General features: G+C 38.4%; 1 protein-coding gene across 1 annotated transcript in view; it reads right to left on the bottom strand.

The window, feature by feature from the left end:
* Positions 1-14942, bottom strand: part of PDE11A (phosphodiesterase 11A) — a 420012-nt gene that overhangs the window by 353854 nt on the left and 51216 nt on the right. The window contains exon 2 of the mRNA XM_030851036.2: positions 13972-14130. Within this exon, the coding sequence (XP_030706896.2) occupies positions 13972-14130 (159 nt within the window). The remainder of the gene's footprint in view (positions 1-13971; positions 14131-14942) is intronic.

Genomic DNA, 14942 nt, shown 5'->3' with positions numbered 1-14942 from the left:
TAGCATCTAACTCTTCATAAGATGACAGAAAAAACCTGTCCATCTCTGCTTAAGTTGATTTTATTAAATTGACTAGTAACTTGGGGATTGGCTATTACGGCAGAACTGGAGCTTGTAGGCATGTCTAAAGGCTTTCCAAAAACAAAAAAAGAAATTCAATCCTATGCCAGTCCAATACCATGCAAGTCATACATCTGTGAGCTGCATTCAATCTTCTGGGACCACCAATTTGTTACCCCTATCAGCGCGAGGTATTCAACATCCTCCTGCCCCACTAATGTGAAATTTAATAGCTTTTGCACCCGTGACATCTCACCAGGATCCTAAACACTGGCCTTCACAAAATCAGGAACAGTTTAAAAATGTAAGACCAAGAGCTTATGAAATCCTTCCCTTATCTGGCTGTGAGTCTCAGGCCTGTTGCAAATAACAAAACTCCAGCTTTTGCAAGACTCATTAGCATCATTCGTGCACCATCCTCAACACCAATTGGCAGGGCAGCATCAACCATAACAGTTCTTGGAGTGTGGCCAGTCCTGTGGCAGCCAAGCTCAGCTGGCTGCATCCCAGCTCTGCAGGGTGTCTGAACATGCTAGCACGAAGGAGAATAGCAGGGTAGCTGAACACTCCAAATTATGAGCTGGAGAGAGGTGATTACAGGCTAAAGAGACCCTATACAGATTAGCCAAAGAAGAACTTCAAGCCACAACTTCTTACATGTCGGCTGTTGGAAAGTAACCACAATAGACATAGTCTTCATGCAACAATGCAATAAGAAATAGCTCCTTTGAGTCCCAATCTAGGAAGGTCGGATAAGAGCCCATGCTTACTTCCATATCCCAGGTTTCCTCTGGTGTGCACATACAACTTGACAAAACTCAAATGTTTGCTCCTATCGAGGTCTCATTACTTTATTCTGCAAAATAACACTTCTTTTTACTCACTCAGGAAAATGAAGCAATAAATTAATTGAATGCAAGGAATCTAGTCATATGACCAAAATCAGCTACCTTATACATATCACGGAAAAATAGGAACATTTGCTGAAAACGCATGAGGTAAACCAGGAAATTCTGACCATCTCTTCTGTATGGTCTGCTTTTGGGTGCACTTGCAATGTGAACTACCAAACTAGTAACTTGTCAGTACATAGCTTAAATTATTAATACGTGCATATGGTAGACTATATTTCACACAAAACTCTAACCACTACCGATAAAATTATTGCTAATTCTGAAAAAACTTTAAAGAGCATGATGAATTTTTTAAACGTCTTTATTGGAGTATACCTGTTTCACATTGCTGTATTAGTTTCTGCTTTATAACGAAATGAATCAGCTATACATATACATATAGCCCCATATCACCTCCCTCTAGCGGCTCCCTCCCACATTCCCTATCCCACCACTCTACGTGGTCACAAAGCACCGAGCTCATCTCCGTGCTATGCAGCTGCTTCACACTAGCTATCTGTTTTATATTTGGTAGTGTATATAGGTGATGCCACTCTCTCACTTTGTCTCACATTACCCTTCGCCCTCTCCGTGTCCTCAGGTCCATTCTCTACATCTGCGTCTTTATTCCTGTCCTGCCCCTACGTTCTACACAACCATTATTTTTTTTTGATTCCATATATATGTATTAGCATACGGTATTTGTTTTTCTCTTTCCGACTTACTTCACTCTGTATGACAGACTCTAGATCCATCCACCTCACTATAAATAACTCAACTTAGTTTCTTTTGAGGGCTGAGTAACATTCCATTGTATATATGTGCCACATCTTCTTTATCCATTCATCTGTCGATGGACATTTAGGTTCCTTCCATTTCCTGGCTATTGTAAATAGTGCTGCAATGAACATTGTGGTACATGACTCTTGTTGAATTATGGTTTTCTCAGGGTATATGCCCAGTAGTGGGATTGCTGGGTCATATGGTAGTTCTATTTTTAGTTTTTTAAGGACTTCCATACTGTTCTCCATAGTGGCTGTATCAATTTACACTCACACCAACAGTGCAAGAGGGTTCCCTTTTCTCTACACCCTCTCCAACATTTATTGTTTGTAGATTTTTTGATGATGGCCATTCTGACTGGTGTGAGGTGATACCTCATTGTAGTTTTGACTTCCATTTCTCCAATGATTAGTGATGTTGAGCATTCTTTCATGTATTTGTTGGCAACCTGTATATCTTCTCTGAAGAAATGTCTATTTAGGTCTTCTGCCCATTTTTGGATTGGGTTGTTTGTTTTTTTGATATTCAGTTGCATGAGCTACTTGTAAATTTTGGAAGTTAATCCTTTGTCAGTTGCTTCATTTGCAAATATTTTCTCCCATTCTGAGGGTTGTCTTTCATCTTGTTTATGGCTTCCTTTGCTGTGCAAAAGCTTTTAAGTTTCATTAGGTCCATTTGTCTATTTTTGTTTTTAGTTCCATTTATCTAGGAGGTGGGTGAAAAAGGATCTTGCTGTGATTTAACTCATAGAGTGTTCTGGCTATTTTTTCCTCTAAGAATTTTATAGTGTCTGGCCTTACATTTAGGACTTTAATCCATTTTGAGTTTATTTGTCTGTATGGTGTTAGGGAGTGTTCTAATTTCATTCTTTTACATGTACCTTTCCACTTTTTCCAGCACCACTTATTGAAGAGGCTGCCTTTTCTCCATTGTATATTCTTGCCTCCTTTATCAAAGATAAGGTGACCATAAGTGTGTGGGTTTATCTCTGGGCTTTCTCTCCTGTTCCACTGATCTATATTTCTGTTTTTGTGCCAGTACCATACTGTCTTGATTACCACAGCTTTGTAGTAGAGTTAGAAGGGAGACTGATTGTTCCAGCTCCGTTTTTCTTTCTCAAGATTCCTTTGGCTATTCGGGGTGTTTTGTGTTTCCATACAAATTGTGAAATTTTTTGTTCTAGTTCTGTGAAAAATGCCATTGGTAGTTTAATACAGATTGCATTGAATCTGTAGATTGGGTAGTAGAGTCATTTTCACAATGTTGATTCTTCCAATCTAAGAACATGGTATATCTCTCCATCTGTTTGGATCATCTTTAATTTCTTTCATCAATGTCTTACAGTTTTCTGCATACAGGTCTTTTGTCTCCTTAGGTAGGCTTACCCCTAGGTGTTTTATTCTTTTTGTTGCAATGGTAAATGGCAGTGTTTCCTTAATTTCTCTTTCAGATTTTTCGTAATTAGTGTATAGGAATGCAAGAGATTTCTGTTCATTAGCTCTAGTAGTTTTCGTTGATTAGCTCTAGTAGTTTTCTGGCAGCATCTTTAGGATTCTCTATGTATAGTATCATGTCATCTGCAAACAGTGACAGCTTTACTTCTTCTTTTCCAATTTAGATTCTTCTTTTCTGATTTGGATTACTTTTATTCTTCACTTTCGATTTGGATTCCTTTTATTTCTTTTTCTTCTCTGATTGCTGTGGGTAAAACTTCCAAAACTATGTTGAATAATAGTGGGGATAGTGGGCCACCTTGTCTTGTTCCTGATCATAGTGGAAATATTTTCAGTTTTTTCACCATTGAGAATGATGTTGGCTGTGGGTTTGTCATATATGGCCTTTATTATGTTGAGGTAAGTTCCTTCTATGCCTACTCTGGAGGGTTTTGATCATAAATGGGTATTGAATTTTGTCAAAAGTTTTTCTGCGTCTATTGAGATGATCATACGGTTTTTATCCTTCAATTTGTTAAAATGGTGTATCCTACTGGTTGATTTGCATATATTGAAGAATACTTGCATTCCTGGGATGAACCCCACTTGATCATGGTGCATGAGCCTTTTAATGTGCTGCTGGATTCTGTTTGCTGGTATTTTGTTGAGCATTTTTGCATCTATGTTCGTCAGTGATACTGGCCTGTAGTTTTCTTTCTTTGTGACATCTTTCTCTGGTGTTGGGATCAGGGTGATGGTGGCCTCATAGAATGAGTTTGGGAGTGTTCCTCCCTCTGCTATATTTTGGAAGAGTTTGAGAAGGATAGGTGTTAGCTCTTCTCCAAATGTTTGATAGAATTTACCTGTGAAGCCATCTGGTCCTGGACTTCTGTTTGTTGGAAGATTTTTAATTCCAGTCTCAATTTCAGTGCTTGTGTTTGGTCTGTTTTGTTTATATTTAATATTTCTTCCTGGTTCAGTCTTGGAAGGTTATGCTTTTCAAGGAATGTGTCCATTTCTTCCAGGTTGTCCATTTTTTTGGCATATAGTTGCTTGTAGTAATCTCTCACGATCCTTTGTATTTCTGCAGTGTCACTTGTTACCTCTCCTTTTCCATTTCTAATTCTATTGATTTGAGTCTTCTCCCTTTTTTCTTGATGAGTCTGGCTAAAGGTTTATCAATTTTGTTTATCTTCTCAAAGAACCAGCTTTTAGTTTTATTGGCCTCTGCTATCACTTCCTTCATTTCTTTTTCATTTATTTCTAATCTCATCTTCATGATTTCTTTCCTTTTGCTAACTTTGGGGGTTTTTGTTCTTCTTTCTCTAATTGCTTTAGGTGAAAGGTTATGTTGTTTATTTGAGATGTTTCTTCTTTCCTGAGGTAGGATTGTATTGCTATAAACTTCCCTCTTAGAACTGCTTTTGCTACATCCTATAGGTTCTGGGTCATCGTGTTTCCACCATTATATATTTCTAGGTATTTTTTGATTTCCTCTTGGATTTCTTCAGTGATCTTTTGGTTATTTGGTAGTGTATTATTTAGCCTCCATGTATTTGTATTTGTTACAGTTTTTTTCCTGTAATTGACATCTAGTCTCATAGCATTGTGGTCAGAAAAGATACTCGATACGATTTCAGTTTTCTTAAATTTACCAAGGGTTGATTTGTGGCCCAAGATATGGTCTATCCTGTAGAATGGTCCATGAGCCCTTGAGAAGAAAGTGTATTCTGTTGTTTTTGGATGGAATGTCCTGTAAATATTAATTAAGTCCATCTTGTTTAATGTATCATTTAAAGCTTGTGTTTCCTTATTTATTTTCATTTTGGATGATCTGTCCATTGGTGAAAGTGGGGTGTTAACATTCCCTACTATGATTGTGTTACTGTCGATTTCCCCTTTTATGGCTGGTAGCATTTGCCTTATGTATTGAGGTGCTCCTATGTTGGGTGCTTAAATATTTACAATTGTTATATCTTCTTCTTGGATCGATCCCTTGATCATTATGTAGTGTCCTCTTTGTCTCTTGTAATAGTCTTTATTTTAAAGTCTATTTTGTCTGATATGAGGATTGCTACTCCAGCTTTCTTTTGATTTGAATTTGCATGGAATATCTTTATCCATCCCCTCACTTTCAGTCTGTATGTGGCCCTAGGTCTGAAGTGGGTCTCTTGTAGACATCATATATACAGGTCTTGTTTATGTATCCATTCAGCCAGTCTCTGTCTTTTGGTTGGAGCATTTAATCCATTTACATTTAAGGTAATTATCAATATGTATGTTCCTATTACCATTTTCTTAATTGTTTGGGGTTTGTTATTGTAGGTTTTCCTTCTCTTGTGTTTCCTACCTAGAGAAGTTCCTTTAGCATTAGTTGTAAACCTAGTTTGGTGGTGCTGAATTCTCTTTGCTTTTGCTTGTCTGTAAAGGTTTTCATTTCTCTGTCGAATCTGAATGAGATCCTTGCTGGGTAGAGCAATATTGGTTGTAGGTTTTTCCCTTTCATCACTTTCAATATGTTCTGCCACTCCCTTCTGGCTTGCAGAGTTTCTGCTGAAAGATCAGCTGTTAATCTTATGGGGATTCCCTTGTATGTTATTTGTTGTTTTTCCCTTGCTGCTTTTAATATTTTGTCTTTGTATTTAACTTTTGATAGCTTGATTTATATGCATCTTGGCATGTTTCTCCTTGGATTTATCCTGTATGGGACTCTTTGCGCTTCCTGGACTTGACTATTTCCTTTCCCGTATTAGGGAAGTTTTCAACTGTAATCTTTTCAAATATTTTCTCAGTGCCTTTCTTTTTCTCTTCTTCTTCTGGGACCCCTATAATTCGAATGTTGGTCCATTTAATGTTGTCCCAGAGTTCTCTGAGACTGTCCCAGTTCTTTTCATTCATTTTTCTTTATTCTGCTTTGTGATAGTTATTTCCACTCTTTCATCTTCCAGGTCACTTATCCGTTCTTCTGACTCAGTTATTCTGCTACTTATTCCTTCTAGAGAATTTTTAATTTCATTTATTCTGTTGTTCATCATTGTTTGTTTGCTCTTTAGTTCTTCTACGTCCTTGTGAAACGTTTTATTTTTTCCATTGCATTTCCAAGATTTTGGATCATCTCTACTATCATTATTCTGAATTCTTTTTCAGGTAGACTTCCTATTTCCTCTTCATTTGTTTGGTCTGGTGGGTTTTTACCTTTTTCCTTCAACTGCTGTGTATTTCTCTGTCTTCTCATTTTGCTTAACTTACTGTCTTTGTGGTCTCCTTTTCTCAAGCTGCACGTACGTAGTTCTTTTTGTTTTTGGTGTCTGCCCCCAGTGGGTCAGGTTGTTTCAGTGGGTTGTGTAGGCTTCCTGGTGCAGGGGACTGGTGCCTGTGTTCTGGTGGATGAGGCTGGATCTTGTCTTTTTGGTGGGCAGGACCATGTTCGGTGGTGTGTTCTGGGGTATCTGTGAACTTATTATGGTTTTAGGCAGCCTCTCTGCTAATGGGTGGGGTTGTGTTCCTGTCTTGCTAGTTGTTTGGCATAGGGTGTCCAGCACTGTAGCTTGCTGGTCGTTGAGTGGAGCTGGGTCTTAGCGTTAGGATGGAGATCTCTGCGCAAAGTTTGGCCCTTTGATATTACACGGGGCAGGAGGCCTCTGGTGGACCAATGTCCTGAACTCAGCTCTCCCACCTCAGAGGCTCAGGCCTGACACCTGGCCAGAGCACCAAGACCTTGTCAGCCACACAGCTTAGAATAAAAGGGAGAAAAAGAAAGAAAGTAAAAAATAAAGAAAAATAAAATAAAGTTATTAAAATAAAAATATATATATTATTAAAAAATTTTTAAAGTAAAATAAAAAGATAGAAGAGAAAAACCAAACCACCAAAGAAATTCACCAACCATAACAAGCGCTAATAAAAAAAAAGAAAACAGACAGAACGCTAGGACAAATGGTAAAAGAAACCTATACAGACAAAATCACACCAAGAAGCATACAGATACACACTCACAAAAAGACAAAAAGGAAAAAAATATATATATATATTTATAAAAACAAAAAAGGAGGAGAGCAACCGAATCAATAAACAAATCTATCAATGATAATAAGCTCTAAATAGTAAGTTAAGATAAACATAAAACTAGAAACAAATTAGATGCAGAAAACAAACCCCAAGTCTATAGCTGCTCCCAAAGTCCACCACCTCAGTTTTGGGATGATTCGTTGTCTATTCAGGTATTCCACAGATGCTAGGTACATCAAGTTGATTGTGGAGATTTAATCCACTGCTCCTGAGGCTGCTGGGAGAAATTTCCCTTTGTCTTCTTTGTTCACAGAGCTCCTGGGGTTCAGCTTTGGATTTGGACCCGTCTCTTTGTGTAGGTCGCCCTCTGGAGTCCATTCTTCACCCAGACAGGGCAGGTTTAAAGGAGCGGCTGATTAGGGGGCTGTGGCTCACTCAGGCCTGGCGGGGGAGGGGTACGGAATGCGGGGACAGCCTGTGGCGGCAGAGGCTGGCATGACGTTGCAACAGCCTGAGTTGCACTGTGTGTTCTCTCGGGGATGCTGTCCCTGGATCGTGAGACCCTGGCAGTGGCGGGCTGCACAGGCTCCTGGGAGGGGAAGTGTGGACAGTGACCTGTGCTTGCACAGAGGCTTCTTGGTGCCTGCAGCAGCAGCCTTAGCATTTCACGCCCGTCTCTGGTGTCCGTGCTGGTAGCTGCGGCTTGCGCCCATCTCTGGAGCTTGTTTAGGAGGTGCTCTGAACCCCCTCTCCTCACACACCCTGAAACAATGGTCTCTTGCCTCTTAGGCAGGTCCAGACTTTTTCCCGGACTCCCTCCTGGCTAGCTGTGGTGCACTAGCCCCCTTCAGGCTGTGTTCATGCAGCCAACCCCAGTCCTCTCCCTGGGATCCGACCTCCGAAGCCCGAGCCTCAGCTCCCAGACCCCACCCACCACAGCGCGTGAGCCGATAAGCCTCTCAGGCTGGTGAGTGCGGGTCAGCACCAATCCTCTGTGCAGGAATCTCTGCCCTTTGCCTTCTGCACCCGTTGCTGTGCTCTCCTCCATGGCTCCGAAGCTTCCCCCACGGCCACCCCTCATCTCCACCAGTAAAGGGACTTCCTAGTGTGTGGAAACTTTTCCTCCTTCACACCTCCGTCCCAGAGGTGCAGGTCCCGTCCCTATTCTTTTGTCCTTGTTTTTTCTTTTTTCTTTTGCCCTACCCAGGTATGTGGGGAGTTTCTTGCCTTTTGGGAAGTCTGAGGTCTTCTGCCAGCATTCAGTATGTGTTCTGTAGGAGTTGTTCCACATGTAGATGTATTTCTGATGTATTTGTGGGAAGGAAGGTGATTTCCATGTCTTATTCCTCCACCATCTTGAAGCCCAGCCCCGAGCATGATGATTTTAAAGTCATTGAAAGAGAAGTTTCTAGGCAGAGCCTGGATGACCATCTGTCAGGTGGATTCATGCATTGGATGAGGGCAGGGTTGGTGGGAAATGGACCTGATGACCTTTCTAGGTGCTGCCATCAACTATTACACGATACAGCACAGTCACTGAAACTTAGGTATGTATCGAATTTTCAAGAAACACAATATGATCCTATGGACAATTATGTTAGGGATGTAAATAGACTAGAAATGAATGTACCACATTTAATTTTTAATTTATCTCAGGCAAATAATTTACTGATTCTAATATTGCAAAATGTTTTGGAATTACACCAAACATAACAGAGCTGATAGTCTCCAGAAGTTGACATTTTAAGATATCAGGACATACAAATCACATTAGGCTAAATGTGCAATAAATTTACCACTATCCATATGGACGATGACATAGGAGTTGTATGTATAAAGTAAAATAACAAATATAGTTCAAATTATTTTCTTTTGGGTTTGAAGTAGATGGTGAGATTTCATGAAGCTCATTTATTGATAATAAGTGCTACCCTAAGCACTTTACATCTGTGCTCTATTTTACTCCTCACAACGCTAGGAGGTCCTGAGGCTAACAGGGATGGGGCAACTTGCTCAAGGTCACTGAGCTAACATGTAGCAGGCAAAGACTTGAGCCTGCCCCAAAGGCTCTCTGATATGGTGCCCCTCACCTAACACTAAACACTGTGCTTCCATTTCTCTCCCATGTTTCCTTATTTGCAGGCAACACTGAAACTTCTGTTGCTGGAGTTTATACTGGTAAATGCGGGAGGAGGTTCTCTGAAGCCTGCCTAGAAGACTAAGGCAAACTAATTTGAGTTTTTAAATGTGAATTGAACAAACCTGGCAGGGCTCTGTGAAGAGAGGTATATGTATGTTGCTACCGTTGTAAATGGGTTCAGTATTTCTGAAAGCTATCTGATAACTTGGAATGAGAGCTATAAAACTTTTCCTGCCCTTTGACTCAGTAATTTCCTTCTCTAGAATATACCCCAAGGAAATAACACAAAAGAAAAAGGTGACTTGTTCAAGATGTTCATTCAGGGGCTATTTGTGTTAGTGAAAAACTGGAAACAACCCGAATTTCCAGTAATAGGACAATGACTGTGCAAGCTCAACTACATAGAAAAAGAAGAAAACTTTATAATCTCTAAAAATGGCAAATGTAGACTACATTCACATGTGGACACATATGTAAGAAATTACTCTGAAAAGTAGAATACAAATTGGTATAAGCATAATCTTGTACAATCAAGTAAAACAGTATGTGCATAAACAATCACACAAGAGAATTGCGAATTTATAAAGAAGTATATCCCTCACTTCGTTTTTAAAACTCCAACAGTGAAACTGGCATATAGATTGTATTTAATAAAGACTTAGAGGGGCTTCCCTGGTGGCGCAGTGGTTGAGAGTCCGCCTGCCGATGCAGGGGACACGGGTTCGTGCCCCGGTCCGGGAAGATCCCATATGCCACGGAGCGGCTGGGCCCGTAAGCCATGGCCGCTGAGCCTGCGTGTCCGGAGCCTGTGCTCCATAATGGGAGAGGCCACAGCAGTGAGAGGCCCACGTACCACAATAAAAAATAAAAAATAATTTAAAAAAAAACAAACAAAACAAAAAAAACTTAGAGACTTAAATTATACAAAGGTAATTTCTTAACTGAGACCTGACTATATCTTACATGTATTAACATTGTATCAGTAAAAGCTAATCTTTTATGAGGACTTACTAAGTGCTAGGTGCTTTTCCAAGTTCTTTCCTTGTATTTTCTCATTTAACCCCCTATAGCCTTAGGAGATCGTATTATTATTATAATCTCTCTCCTAAAAGGAGGAAATGGGAGCATAGAGAAGCTAAGTAACTTGCCCAAGGTTACACAGGCTATGGCCGAGATGGAACTTCAACCCAGGTAGACTCACTATCTGGACTGTATGTACCCATTATGCCACAATGTTTTCTCTTATTTGAAGAAAAGTTTCTAGATCTTGTTCTTTCCCATTAATCATTTCTAGATTTTGTTTTCTGCTTTTCTTCTTCATCACTCCTGTTTGGTTTACAATATATAGAATTCTTGCAGGAAAGAGCCAGATACAAAATTTGAGATAAAAATATTCTCCATCCAGTGTCACCTGCAAGAACACAACCTACCTGCCCTAAGTGGTAAGGTTTTTTTCCCCAGGAAGTGAGACTAAAGCAGGGTTTTTTAATCAGGTGAGGAAATCGTAGAGCTTGGAAAATAAAATGTTACTGTGGGCACATGGGATAATTGCAGAGGAGAAAAAATATAACATTTGAGCAAGGAAATACTCAAATGAAGTTAAACCTAAGAAATAAATTGGCTTGGGATAACTGACAAATATAGAATAACATTTTGAAACTCTTTGGGAAAATGATAGTTTAAAAAAAAATTTATGTTTACATTTGCCTAGTTTCTTATACTTTGCAAAGTATTTGTTAATGATTACTGAATTCTCATACTGTAGAATGGTAGACAGTCTAGTCGACAGAAGAGGAAACAAAGTCAGAGGTTAAGTGGCTCACCCAGAGCAGGCTGCTTGTCTCTAGCCAAGCTGGAGCTCAGTCCCAGCTCTCGTACTCAGTAGACTAAGCATTGATGCTGTTCAAGACAGGGACAAAGCTCTGTGCATACCTTCCCTTTAAACCATCCAGAGCTCATGAAGCCCTACATCATAAGTATAAATCCAATGAGAAAAGTCCAGAAAACAAATATAACATAAATGGAATCACAGATGAAAATTAAATATACAATGGGATCCTCTTAAATGAAGGAGACAGAGTGAAAGCAGGACTAATCTCTGTGTATAAACTCAACGGTTTGGGAGATGTTGTGGGCACGTGGCTGTTATGTTTGGAAAGACAAAGCTCAAATCCTTCTATCTAAGTCCTTATAAGAGGCACATAATTATAGGACTCTGTCATCTTCGGTACAAAATGCACAAAATAAAATTTTTGTTCTATCTGTACATCCCATGGAAACATTTGCATAGTGAATGAGGTAGACTACATTTTATACGTTCCTAAACAGCCTCACCTTCTCACCTGGCTCTGTCTTAGGGAAGCCTACACTTTCTTCAGAGGTCAGATCAAAGCCTCTTCAGATTCTTCAAGTAAGACTCATCCTCCCTTTCCTAGGCCCTCACAACATGTCCTAGAACATCTTACTGCTGACCTTGCCTTCTTCCTTGTGCAGTTCCCTCATGGCATAGCACATCTGGGATTTATCTTTGTCTTTTACGGCCCCAACACAAGTGCCTTGAACACTGTCGTTGATTATTGAATTGGTAAGACCTTGCCTGAGGTCCTATCACGTTCTAAGAGTTTATAAACATTTTCTTGGATCTGGGTTGTTCAAATTTGACCACAGAAATGACCTCAATAAAGGACTCTCTTCACACTTAAAAAATTTTGTCTCCTTATAATCATATTTTATGTTGACCTTTTATACCAGAACATTTGCATTAATTTAATGCATTAGTAATCAGCACTGGCAAATAGCAACCTCATAGCCAGAAGGTTAAATTATAAAGTGTCTTTTAAAATCAAGTAAGAATATGGCAGTCATCAAACTTAAACAAACTAACTTGAGATTTGCTTTTACCATAAATCTTATAAATAGTCCAACAGATTCTATTCAATATGAAGGTAAGAGATTCAAAGCCAGAACTTCAGCTCTTTGAAGGTCTCTCTTTAAAATGAGCTGGTGAATAAAATGCTGGTGAGAGAACTCAACATTTCAGAGCAAAAAGTACATCACTCTACCAAGGCCAACTGCTCTTCATGGACACAAATAATGTTCTTTTTATTAGCAATTTGGAATAACAATTTAAAACATTCATTTTATCGAGATTTTTATATAAAAACTGAGAAAACAATTCTTCACAGTAATTATGAAAATATGAGAAAGTGCTGAGCTTCTGAAACACAGTAATCTTCCTAACTCCCCTATCTTTCCCTGGGCCATGTGTGGTAGTGCTGTGATCCTCAATTAAAAAGCTTATTTAGCCTGGAGGGGTGGGATAGGGAGGGTGGGAGGGAGGGAGACGCAAGAGGGAAGAGATATGGGAACATATGTATATGTATAACTGATTCACTTTGCTATAAAGCAGAAACGAACACACCATTGTAAAGCAATTATACTCCAATAAAGATGTAAAAAAAAAAAAGACAAGCCACAAACTAAGAAAAAAATTGGTATTCAGAATATATAAGGAACGCCTACAAATCTATTAGAAAAAGATTTTTTTTTTAAACCAAAAGCAAGTAGGTAAAAGACACAAGTAGATATTTCACAAAGGAGAAAAAACACACGGCCAATAAACATATGGGAAAAAAAAAAAAGAACAACCTCATTAGTAATCAGGAAAACAAATTAAGATTCCAATGATATATCCTTTTATATCCACCTGATTACACCCCCACCCCCCAAAATAGTTGATAATACCAAGTGTTAGTAAGCTAGAACTCTTTAAGCCCTACTGGAGGGAGCATACATTGATTTAACCACTTTGGAATACTAGCACTATTTGTAAAGTTGAATATTCACATAGCCTATGACCCAGCTGTTCCACTTGTAGGTATGCCAAGATATACAAAAGAATATTTATAGTTTATATTCTCTCACCCCCCAAAAAGATTGGAAACAACCCAAATATCTGTTGAAGGAAAATGAAATGAATTTTCATTTTGAATACATAAATAGTCACATGATGGAACATTACACAGCAGTGCAAACAAGAGCACTACAGATACATATAACAACATGGATGAATTTTAGCAACGTCATACTAAGTAAAAAAAGCAACTTGTAGAAGATTACATTATAATACCATTTGTAAAAAAACTCCAAAACAAGCAAAATTAATCACTATGTTGTTTAGGGATTGTAAATATAAATTATTTTTTCATAAAGCAAAGGAATATCAATGAAAATTTAGTTTAGTGGTTATCCTTGGGTGTGGTAGAAGGCAGGGAAATGGGTTAGAAAAAGAGCACACACATTGATGTGATGGTACTGGCAGTATTCTTGGTGTTTTTTTAAAATATCGCAAATTATTTATGTTTTAAAAAAAGGCTTATTTATAAGGAAGATAAAGACTAGGGAATAATAAGAATACTACTAGGGCTTGCAATGAAAAGCAAGCTAAGAAGATGAAGTAATTATTTTCAATTATACCACATTCTACAAAACAGCAAAAAACTCCCATTACATTTTGTGTAATATGAGAAAAAGCTCTTTGATCCATGAATGGCCTAATCCAACAGCTATTCACATAATTCCTGTCCTTTTCAGGGAGAATAGAATTGAATGATCAAGAAGGAAAGTACAAGTCACAAAAAGCATGAAATCTTACTTTTTCATCATCTTCAGTAAATGGAGCACCTTCAGGAATCTTATTTATTGCTTGGGCCACACCGATAATCTCACCATCACTGCTTCGGATAGGCATGCACAGTAATGATTTTGTCTTGTATCCAGTTAGCTTGTCAATTTCATCATTGAATCTGCGATCCTAAAAATAAGACAAAGAGGGCATCATTAACTGCATTTGCATTGTTGTCAGGGAGAAGGAGAGAGAATGTTTCTGTGTGTGATACCTTATCACTGGGAACTTCACCCCACGGATTTTTAATAACAAGAACAGATCTGATTTCATGTTGAATTCACCAAAGGAACATAAATGAAAATAAATCACCACCATAGTTTTTAACCATGGTAAACGAAGAGAGAAACTTTAAACCCCACTACAACAATATAGTAAAACTGGGGAAGGGGCAAGTGTTCTTAATAGAACTTCACACTGTGTTATTTATTAAAATATGTTATTTCGCATAGACAACTGGCTATGAAGTATCATATAAGAAATATATATTAAGCATTATGAAAAAGTATGCAGAAAAAGCAATTATGTTTCCTCAGTCAAAATGATCCTGTGAAAAAAACAGAACTTATAGGTCCATACTGATACTTTTTAAACATTCTAAAAAATGTTTTTAATGTGATGGGTAGGGAGGAGGTAAAGGCTTCTTTACACAATGTCAGCTAAAAAATGTAGAAGGACTGATAAAATTATATAATATCTATTTTGCAACTACAGATACAATAATGTATACAAGCAAGGATCATCAATAGATGGCAATACCATTGGATGAAAACTTGTTAGTAAACAGGGTATTCACTTAGTCTCAAAGTGCCTCATTAAATTCAAAGAGAAAAAGATGTCTTTATCATTATCTAGTGGACATCATATTAAACAAGTAATCAAACTTAGCATCACCATTAATGAGACAAAACAGCACCATGTGCGCCTCCTGATGTGATGCA

Source organism: Globicephala melas, chromosome 7 (genome assembly GCF_963455315.2).
Source record: "Globicephala melas chromosome 7, mGloMel1.2, whole genome shotgun sequence".
NCBI classification, from domain to species: domain Eukaryota; kingdom Metazoa; phylum Chordata; class Mammalia; order Artiodactyla; family Delphinidae; genus Globicephala; species Globicephala melas.
The sequence above is the reverse complement of the archived record's forward strand: the minus strand, read 5'-3'. Positions and strand labels throughout refer to the sequence as shown.